Genomic DNA, 11,547 nt, shown 5'->3' on the forward strand with positions numbered 1-11,547 from the left:
TGAGTATGATCTTGCTGTACTAAGAGATCGTGTATGACGTCACCGACTTGCTGGACGCGCAGTTTAGGGAAACAGAGGAGTGGATCAATCTTTTTCATAATTTGTTAATGTTTACAAGAATTTTAAAACTTCTGTTTTTTCATATAAGATGGTTATTAAAGTTAAAAAAATGCCAAAAAATTATACAAGAACTGATGCTTTACACGCTTTGCTCTTACATAAACGGAGACTATGACGTAGTTAAACAGAGTCATGTGACCATGTGTCCTTCTCCTCCTTAAAAGAAGACAGATCCAAATTGTAAAGTTTCAACCTGCAATTCCGTAAGGTCTCGTATAATGCAACTATGAATTAATGAAGAATAATTAACAGTTGTTACGTATTTGTAAATACAAGTAAATTGGGGGACAGTTATAAGCGTAATTTAAAGGAGTTTCTTTCTTACATTAATATTGATGATTTTCAAGTTGTATCAATTGTATGCAAAAAATCTCATAATTAAAGCTCTCTTTGTTTTTATAAAAGTTACGCTTTAATTGTTTAACAATCACGGGTCATTGACGAAACAAATTCAAATGGCTTCATGTAAGAAATCAATTACGGGTACATGTACTAGCAGCATGAAAAGAAAGGATAAATGCAAGCATTTAATACTCTATTTATTGATAAAATGTGCAGTAAATATTATATTTGAAATCGAATACATTGGATATATATATTTATTACTACGTAAATGTTAACGATTCAATAATTCGTTGTATAATGGTGATAGTGTAGATTAAATATTGTTCAGGCTAGGAGTCTGTTAAAGACAAATAGGAACAATACATCCCGTCTTAAGACGGGCGTATAAAAATGACATGAAAAATTAATCTAAATTTCAACGAGTACTTGACTATTGTTCGACTAAAGCCTCCGACTATTCGACTAAGCTGTCCGAGTAAAATTGACATCCCTACTTTCCACATATTTTTCCATTTCAAATAAAGCATATCAACTTGCTCACTTATTTCACTTTAACCTCTTTAATCAGGTGAACTTACCCACATTCACTGGTTGTAGCTGTGGGATAGCCTGTACTGTTACTTTCTCAAATGCTTTTTTGCCTCCCTCAGGAACTAGAGTGGGGCGTATTTGACCCTGACCAACCACCTGGGCACCACTTATGTTTAGACGTGACACCAGGCGACTTCTGATGTTGGGGTATGCTGCCTCCTTGTTGCTGGTGAGGCTCGATACCACGGTCTGCTGTGGTTTTGTTGTAGTCTCTGTAGTGTCCTTGTTGTTATCGAGGGCTTGCGTAAGAACCACACTACTAGGGGTACCCTCCAGGGTTACTGGGTTTTTGTTGGCTGCCATATTTTTGGCTTTGAGAGCTTCAAACACAGTGTATGGAATGGTGATCTTGACATTGGAGTTGTCTGTGTTACGGGTCAGTCTGTCCTGTAGGACAGAGTCCAAGGTCACATTGGTAATGGTCATTTTGTCCTGACTCTGACCTTTCCCCTCAATATCCTTCTGTTTGCTTCCGGCTAATGCTAAAAGCTGCTTCATGTCTAAATTAATCAAATTTAATCAATATACACTGTTAAAATGAGACAATTACAAAGTACAGATCATAGTTACTAAATCGGTTTTATCTTATATCAAGAAGGTAAAGAAAAGAAGTTTTTGTGCACCAAAATTTAATCCTCTAGCATTCCAGGGTTCTTACCTAAGATATATGGTAGCTTCAACATGTTAATCACACTCTGTCCTGAAAGAAAAGAAAAGAATTTACCAGTTAGAATAAATCACCATTTCCTTTATAAAACAACAGTATGTGCAACAGGAATACCCAAAGAAATGTTATTTTAACACGAGATGTAATTCACAAACATTTCAATACTCAGAGCTTTAAAGCAAGAATGTGCTATGACAATTGTAAGACTATACAGAACTGTCCAGTACTACCAGATGTTGGAGTAGTGAGCGTGGCCCCGGGGGTGTGGGAGGTACTGCTGCCCTGAGACTCTGTCTCGTAATCCTCCTCCTCCTCACTGCTTTCTGTCTCTTCACTCGGTTGATTTTTACCCGTTTCACGGCGGCTTCGTTTTGATCTTGGCTGGTTTTCTTGGTCTAAGCTTCTCTTCACTGTCAGCTGAATCTTTTCCTGTTCAAATAAACCTGCAACAGCTCATCACTCCAATAAAATATTTAATTAATAAACGTTTGTTAAGATTTTGATATCATTAGTGGAACTTTTGTTTAAATGTACATCTACAGTAAGTTTAGTTGCCTGTGTGGCCAGTCTGACCTTTGACTTTTTGTCATCATCCTTGTCTGTTGCTGCTTCTTGGTTTTTGAGTTCTATGGCATGGAGGAGTGTCTGTAACATACCCCCTTCTGTGGTGGTGATACTGAAGGCAGCAGGAGGACTGGCCTCTTTCAGTTGTTTACTCCCAGCAGGTGTGTTAGGTGTAGAACTCCCTGTATGTTAGAATAATAGTCTGAACCTCCAGAAATAAATTAAAACAGGAATCCGAAAACAATATACAAAATACTATTTATTGTGATTTTTCGGCAAAGAGGATATATGTATACACAGAGCTCCAGATAAGGTGCGTATTTGCAGAAATATGCATTGAATTTTTCAAAATACGCATTAAAAATTAAAACAGGGCGTACAATTACGCATTAGCAATCATAAATAAGCATTACACTACGAAAGTACTGCGTACAACGGATTGAATGATACAAGTATTATTTAACTAATTATGTGAATTGAGGTCAGCTCAGTGTTTGAATTTTCATCAAAAGGAATTTTGACTTATTAGCGTATTCGAAATAACTTAGGTCGATTTCCAGTTCGGAAGAAAGATTTAAATATTAAATACTCGTACTTTGTCTGAAAATATCACAGATTTCCACTGTTCCTATACATGTAACATCCAAATTTTCGTTCTTGACCCGTACACGTCGATCGATATTGTCAAAATTGCACAAAACCCGCATGGTGTCTAATTTATCCTTTATCACTATTTATTAAACAGTTCTTGTATATTTACCATTTTCTGTAGCAATAATATCATCTAAATTGCGCTGACAACCTTTATTAATTGTATAAAAATTATTGCTTTTTTGCTTTCAATGTGTTCCTGTGCTATAATAGCCCCACGCGACTTTTAATGCAAACGGGGAGTAACTCTAAAACTTTTATCTCGATCGATGCCAACAATTTATATAGTAAAACCTAATTATATATTTATCATTGAAAGCAAACAAACAAGCAAACTAAATAGAAAACAATGGGGCAGGATATTTTGAGAGGGGCAGGTGGGGATGAGAATTTAAAGATTAATTTTATCTGGCCAAAGGAAGGATATTTTTCTCAGTAACTCTTGCTACGGTTGATATAGGCCTAAATCTTAAATGGAGTTCTGTGTGCCAGTGGTAACTTTGCCTACCGTATGGTCTTTCTGGTGAAAAAACGAAATGTTTCTCAATTATAGCTAAAAGCTGACAATTTTTTTTTTAAATTTCATTAACCTAATTGATAAATGCAAAAACTGTCTTTTTTTTTTTTTTTTTACATTCCTTTTTCAAAAACACATTTCGATAATAAGCCAAATATCACATTAGATGTCAAAAGAGCAATAGATTAACAAAATACTCTCTGATTATTTTGCTGAAAAGTAAAATCTGCATTGATTTGAAAATCAGGGAGTAAATACACTTTGAGGTAAAAAATTATCTGGAGCTCTGGATATATGTATACAGATGACACACAGAAAATTTTTAAACCTTTCTCCAAGGGCACTGGTTAAAAAAGCTATTTTTTTTTAATTCACAATGTGTTCTAATCACTCACCTAAGTTTGATTAATCTACAATATTTTGTGTACATAGATATTTAAAAAAAAAAAAAAAAGAAACGCTATATGTGTATGATTTGTTTTAAAGCAAGAGCCTCAAAACTTTATAGAATCAGCCATCATACAATAAACAGGACATTTGTCCCCCTACCTTATATCTTGTGCTTCCTCTTGGTTATTTCTGGAGATCTTACCATAAATCCTTGCAACATTTACTGATTTTTCTTGTAATCAGTTTCTTGCTACTCCTGGTGACTTTACTGAAATTTATCGGTTTTCTTGCTACTCCAGGTAATCTTTACTGACCTTTCTTGTTATTGGTTTTCTTGCTACTCCAGGTAACCTTTACTGACCTTCTTTATTATTAGTTTTCTTGCTACTCCTGGTGACCTTTACTGACCTTTATTGTTACTCGTTTTCTTGCTACTCCTGGTGACCTTTACCGAGCTTTCTTGTTATCGGTTTCCTTGCTGCTCCTGGTGACATTTACTGAGCTTTCTTATTGGTTTTCTTGCTACTCCTTGTGACCCTTACTGACCTTTATCGGTTTTTCTTGCTTCTCCAGGTAACCTTTACTGACCTTCCCTGTTATTGGTTTTCTTGCTACTCCTGGTGACCTTTACTGACCTTTATCCATTTTCTTGCTACTCCTGGTGACCTTTACCGACCTTTATCCATTTTCTTGCTACTCCTGGTGATCTTTACTGACCTTCCTTGTTATCCGTTGTCTTGCTACTCTGATGACCTTTACTGACCTTTCTTGTTATTGGTTATCTTGCTACTCTTGGCAACCTTTACTGATCTTTCTTGTTATTGGTTATCTTGCTACTCTTGGCAACCTTTACTGACCTTTCTTGTTATTGGTTATCTTGCTACTCTTGGCAACCTTTACTGATCTTTCTTGTTATTGGTTATCTTGCTACTCTTGGCAACCTTTACTGATCTTTCTTGTTATTGGTTATCTTGCTACTCTTGGCAACCTTTACTGATCTTTCTTGTTATTGGTTATCTTGCTACTCTTGGCAACCTTTACTGATCTTTCTTGTTATCGGTTTTCTTGCTACTCTTGGCAACCTTTACTGATCTTTCTTGTTATTGGTTATCTTGCTACTCTTGGCAACCTTTACTGATCTTTCTTGTTATTGGTTATCTTGCTACTCTTGGCAACCTTTACTGATCTTTCTTGTTATTGGTTATCTTGCTACTCTTGGCAACCTTTACTGATCTTTCTTGTTATTGGTTATCTTGCTACTCTTGGCAACCTTTACTGATCTTTCTTGTTATTGGTTATCTTGCTACTCTTGGCAACCTTTACTGATCTTTCTTGTTATCGGTTTTCTTGCTACTCTTGGCAACCTTTACTGATCTTTCTTGTTATTGGTTATCTTGCTACTCCTGGCAACCTTTACTGACCTTTCTTGTTATTGGTTATCTTGCTACTCCTGGCAACCTTTACTGATCTTTCTTGTTATCGGTTTTCTTGCTACTCCTGGCAACCTTTACTGACCTTTCTTGTTATTGGTTATCTTGCTACTCTTGGCAACCTTTACTGACCTTTCTTGTTATCAGTTTTCTTGCTACACCTGTTGACCTTTACTGACCTTCCTTGTTATCCATTGTCTTGCTACTCTGATGACCTTTACTGACCTTTCTTGTTATCAGTTTTCTTGCTACACCTGTTGACCTTTACTGACCTTTCTTGTTATTTGTTTTCTTGCTACTCCTGGTGACCTTTACTGACCTTCCTTGTTATCCATTGTCTTGCTACTCTGATGACCTTTACTGACCTTTCTTGTTATCAGTTTTCTTGCTACACCTGTTGACCTTTACTGACCTTCCTTGTTATCCATTGTCTTGCTACTCTTGGCAACCTTTACTGACCTTTCTTGTTATTGGTTATCTTGCTACTCTTGGCAACCTTTACTGATCTTTCTTGTTATCGGTTTTCTTGCTACTCTTGGCAACCTTTACTGACCTTCCTTGTTATCTGTTTTCTTGCTACTCCTGGTGACCTTTACTGACCTTTCTTGTTATCGGTTTTCTTGCTACTCCTGGTGACCTTTACTGATCTTTCTTGTTATCGGTTTTCTTGCTACTCCTGGTGACCTTTACTGACCTTTCTTGTTATCGGTTTTCTTGCTACTCCTGGTGACCTTTACTGACCTTTCTTGTTATCGGTTTTCTTGCTACTCCTGGTGACCTTTACTGATCTTTCTTGTTATCGGTTTTCTTGCTACTCCTGGTGATCTTTACTGACCTTTCTTGTTTTCGGTTTTCTTGCTACTCCTAGTGACCATCTGTAGACGTTTCTTCTCCTCCCTCTCCTTCTCATCATTGAGGTCAATAAATTTATAGACTTTAAATGCATTATCTCCCTTTCTAACACCGAGATCCCTAAGCTCTATAACATCTGGTAAACTGTTCAAAGCACAGCGAAAATTTGCTTTCCAGCGTTTATGATTCCCATCATGGTGACGACCTTTAATCAAAAATTATAAAAAATTTAAATAATAAAACTAAATGGTATCAACATTCAAAGGAAATGTATTGATTTAAGATTAAGTATGACAAATGCTACACTCATTTACGATCCTGTCTTTGAGAAGAGAATTGCTAACCTGTATGATAAGCCCATCTTTCAAACAGATCAGAGTCTCTGGTTCTGTTAAAACAGTTGTGTGCTGCATGTTTCCATGAAATGCGGAAGATGCGCTGTGTTCGGTTTTGCCAGGAGAGGCCCGGAATACTACCACTATCAAGGTGCTCAAGGAGCCAGGGCCTCATCTTCTGTCGTTCTACAGGTCTGATAGGTCGATAATTCATCGTGTAGCCATGTTCTCCTGGATTGTCATCCTCCTCAGCCAGAACCAGTTTAATAGAGCCTTTTTCACTGGCTGCCATTACGTTTGCCACCACGACATTTTCATTGTCTATCTCCACCACCTCCTCCACATATTGTGTTACCGTGGTGACCTCATCCTCCGGGGATTCTTTACTCTCTATGGTGATCACCTTTCCCTCCTCCCCGGGGTCTGACTGACTGTTGGCTGGGTACTCATAAACATAGATGGTTTCTTCTGTTGCTTCCCTTTCTGTCTCCTCCATATTGTTACATCTACAATTTTTATCACATTACATAATACTCTTTGACCAATTCTACATAAAACAGCTATAAATTTGAATATGTATAATGTACCCTTTCTCCTGATATTCATTCCTAACTCCATTATATAATCAACTAAAAACATTTACATGAGAACAAGACATGGCAACATGTGCGCTCCAACCAAATGGGACCATGATTTAAAGAAATATCAAACCTTCTGCATGAGATGTTGCATATTTAAAATACGAGAAATTATAGCAGCTGTATATCTACTTTGAAAACAATTTAATTTCCTTAATATTTTCAGAAGCATAATTAAATAACAGAGATTTGCAACTCGGTTATTAACAGGTTTATCTTTTCCTGTTCCTGATTCAGCATCATTAATTTGAAGTACTCTTTATTACTGGTTTTATATAATTTTGATCTACAGATAAATCAATATTAATTCTATTATATATTTAAGGTTTGAAAACTATACATTGATTAACAAAAGCAAATACATCAGTAAAAGTGGTGAGATTTCAGAGATATGGCCCACCACAGTTCATCTGTTGGTCAATCAGAGTCCTCCTCTCATTGATAATATGTAAAATAAAGAAACCTACCAAAATAAAGAATTCAAAATAATTTTTTTGATATTAATAAAAAAGTTATCTTTGTTATCATTTTAAGGATTTGTGTGATTTAAACGTGCAAGATTGGGATTTGGAGAGAGTAAACAATATGAGATATTATGAAATTTTTAATGTAACAGTTATTTATCACTCAAGCTCAATAAAATGGTGCAAATGATGTCGCTGGTGGTTAAGCGTAAAAAAATAATGAAATGTCAAAGAAAATACTTTTTGAATGAATGCATGAATATGTAACCTTTAAGGAAAAAATACAAAAATGAAGTGAACAAATCAAATTGAGATATTTTATTTGGCATATAGTGATTTTTTGAAACGTACGTTACTGTCGCCAACATTGAATTATTACACTTAAATGGCTATTTTTTGTACAAATAACAGTTGAATCTTAAATTAGATAGCATATGTCTTCAAAACATTTATTTGTAAAATGCTTTTAATAAATTATTGAGCATAATCACAAATATATTACCAAACTTTGATTTGATATCCCCATGTCGCCAGAAACAAAATAAAAACGGACTGTGACATTGAATATAGTATGAGTATTTGGTATTGTATGCCTGTAAGATTGGAATACGTTTTATTTTGAAGGAAACTTCTTGAAAATTAAAAATAAATGGTACAAAGCCTTGTATATGTTACCAATACTTTGAAATTACATTCTATCTTCCTATTTTACATGCGTATGGATAGGCATGAAACATTCGTTGTATTAGTTTAATAGATGAAATAGAATGATATCATAGTTAAACATGTGATACTTTTTCTTCTATCCAACAACTGTATTCCATGCTCCAACCAAGATTTAACAATGTCTTATTGTTAGCTTACTATTTAAGAGAAAATGATAAAATGAAACAACCGTTACCGAAACATTCGTTACCAAACCTCTTAAAAAAGAATGATTTATGGGTTCAAACATCTTCTGCACATATTCGTAGTCAAATATTTTGCGTCAGTATTCAAATTTTGACATCCGGAGTACGGTACTGCCTTTTTATGATTTTTTTTCTAAAGTCTGGATAGTGTTGGTGAGTTTGTTTTCTAGAATGCAATAACAATGAATCAAATGGAATGAATTAGTATGTAACTGTTAATATTTATATAACGACAGACAACAACTACGCAACCAGTATCAATCTACACCTGAATGCCCTCTATTAGTCTTGAAAAGTGTTGAAACATTCGTTACCAAAGGTAACGAATGTTACAAAATTTTTAACAAATCATATAGGAAAATTGCAACAATATTTACAGAATTTCTTTCATGACTAATTGTTCGAATGTAAACTTTATTGATTGATTTGTATCATTTTAAGCTTAAGTTGCATAAATTTTAATATAAACTGATTCTAGAGACGCATTATTGAACACACACATTAATTCTGAAGAAAAAACATTAATTGAAATTATTTTGAAAGACATTTTTAGATTGAATCATATGATATTGATTAAACAAAGGCTTGAGTTTCTATTCTGAATCTACATCAGAGTTTTTTGTTTCTCTCTTATAATTTTGATACTGTTAAACTCGCATTTTATGTTAAGTAACGTACGTTTCAGCATTTTATTTTAGTTGAACTATGGCATTGACCCAAGCAGAAATACGAAGGAAGTTTCCAATGATGGTTAAATGATTTCAAGCTAAAAGTCATCAGAAAAATTGTTATTTACATTATTTTAGGTTCTGTTAAAACGTCTATACAGACAATTTTACATATATCTCCTATCCGTTTGTACATATAGTACAGTTCAAGGAAAATATGACACGATGATATATATGATGCAGTTCAAATTATGATTTCTTTTGACATTTTCAATACCATGGCACAAGTAGAGCAGAAATAACATCTCATGAATTGGTCCATTTTGTTGGAATTAATCTTAAAAACAGTAAATATTACTTCTCATGAAACATTCGTTACATACGAACGTTGTTGCATTTGAAAGTGTAAATAAGAACAAGATCACAATTCATGAACAACATTTTATTTAACGTTTCTATAAATGGATCCTCTATTCATTTAGAACCCCCATTTGCGCTGGGCAGTTTTGATTTTTCTTGAGGCATATTTGAAATATAAAATTTTAGAGATATGTCAAATTCATTTGAAGAAAAAAATATAATACGACAATTTGACTGCATCAATTCATAAAATACATTATGACAGTTGACCTTTTTTGTCTTATCACGAAAGTAAATAGACTGATTTGCTTTTGACATTGAGGATTTATTACAATCTATATTATTTCATCCTAAAATCTTAAAGGAAAAGTATAATATGATACGTAACGCTTGTTTCTCAGCAAATAATGATCCACGATACACCTTTATTTCAAATTGACGTAATTTCTTAACCAATGAACTTAACTTGAAAAATCTTTGAGAATACAAACTTGATATGTTGATCTATCCGAAAATGTTATTAGCAGATGGATAATCAAAAGTCGATTTTTGAAGAAAAAATATCTTGAATTGCACCAATTTATTGAGTTTGGGTGTTATGTCTCTGATATTTCTACACATATTTCTTACTCCATATCTCAAGTGAATCAATGTATGAGTATGACTGTAATTATTTTGGTTGTGGGAAAAGAAAATGCTTATGGAAGAGAAGGGGAGCTTTGATATATAAAGATTTTGTATACCTTTTCATTCTTATAACCATATATTTATCCTTAGTATATATCTGAAAAGTTCAGCATTCACTTAAAATGAAATGACTTCAGTTTCTTTAAACTGTATTATCTTTAAACAATTATAAATCGTTATCACACCATCATGACCATTCGCTTTAGCTTAATTTGACACCCCCTTGGAACCCCAAAGCCTCGTTCTGATTTGACCTACTTTCAACACATTAAACGAAGATGAGCATGCCTTTGCGCTAAAAAAAAATACCATTTCCCTACTATATTACATGAAAAATTAATCGCAACTGTACTTCAACAACCCTTGTCCTTATAAATTACTATATACACGAAAATATCCAAAATCTTTGCACGCAGTCTGCACTTGCAGATTGTAAAACTACCAAATACTTAATAATCGCAGGCGCCATCTTTGAAAAGAAAGTAGGGGACTTGTGTTTTACTTTCGATATACTATTTCGTAAATTCACACTTTGGTACTGTGGTTTCTCTGTTATTCAGACCGTACATGGAAAATTCAAACCTACCACATCGAATTATTATAGTATACATGCAAAATATTTTCAAATATACCAGATTTTTAAAATGCTTTAGTTCTACTTTCGAGATATATACATGCATTTGGTTTCGTTTTCAAACACGATTTAGAAAGTCGGATATTCCATTAAATACTGGAAGATTAAGTTTAACTTACATTATGTCAGGTTGTTTGTTTCTTCTTCTATCTTCCTCTTTCAGTTTGGAACCAATCTTCTAATTCAAACGCATATGTCTGCGACCTTACAACAACACCTTGACAATATAGAAACTAAAACGCTGCCTCTAACTCATTAGCATATTCATAGGAAGTAAAGACGTTCTCAAATTTTGATTGGTCAAATTTATTCATCATACATACCATATATGTCTTGCGCGGATCTAAACAGAGAAACTGTAAAAATTAAAAATATAATATACACATAATTTATATATGTGGACCGATTGTTGTTCAGTGGGAAAAGATTGGGGGGGGGGGGGCTTGCAATGCCTTTTTTCAATCAAACCACCCACACCACAGCCCACCATAGAAGTGTGAATTTTTTTTATGCACGAAGATTCGGGGTTTTTATAGTTTTTGCCCTGTCCTTCCGTCTGTATGTCTGTCTGTTTGTCCGCAAAAACTTTAACATTGCTCATAACTTTTTGATTGGTTGGAGCTGTGGCTTTCATATTTCACATACATGTGTATTCCATGTGACAAGACCTTCTTTGGGTACCATATCATATTTGACCCTTTGACTTTTGAACAGTTGAAGCTA

At 34.3% G+C, this 11,547-nt stretch overlaps 1 protein-coding gene across 3 annotated transcripts in view; it reads right to left on the reverse strand.

Moving 5' to 3' along the window:
- Window positions 1-11,085, reverse strand: part of LOC133193476 (uncharacterized) — a 34,322-nt gene extending 23,237 nt beyond the window's left edge. The window contains exons 1-8 of one of the 3 annotated variants that reach the window (XM_061329442.1): window positions 10,944-11,085; window positions 6,472-6,968; window positions 6,148-6,332; window positions 5,876-5,912; window positions 2,297-2,469; window positions 1,954-2,152; window positions 1,715-1,756; window positions 1,044-1,556 (exon numbers count right to left, since the gene is read on the reverse strand). In XM_061329442.1, the coding sequence (XP_061185426.1) occupies window positions 1,044-1,556; window positions 1,715-1,756; window positions 1,954-2,152; window positions 2,297-2,469; window positions 5,876-5,912; window positions 6,148-6,332; window positions 6,472-6,958 (1,636 nt within the window). In that variant the 5' untranslated portion in view covers window positions 6,959-6,968; window positions 10,944-11,085. Of the gene's footprint in view, window positions 1-1,043; window positions 1,557-1,714; window positions 1,757-1,953; window positions 2,153-2,296; window positions 2,470-5,875; window positions 5,913-5,969; window positions 6,007-6,110; window positions 6,333-6,471; window positions 6,969-10,943 lie in introns of all 3 variants that reach the window. The other 2 variants (XM_061329440.1, XM_061329441.1) reach the window with 2 other exon arrangements.
- Window positions 11,086-11,547: the final 462 nt, after the last annotated feature.

Source organism: Saccostrea echinata, unplaced genomic scaffold (genome assembly GCF_033153115.1).
Source record: "Saccostrea echinata isolate AGI-Se365-2 ecotype Australia unplaced genomic scaffold, CSIRO_AGI_Sech_v1 ptg000027l, whole genome shotgun sequence".
Classification (NCBI taxonomy): Eukaryota; Metazoa; Mollusca; class Bivalvia; order Ostreida; family Ostreidae; genus Saccostrea; species Saccostrea echinata.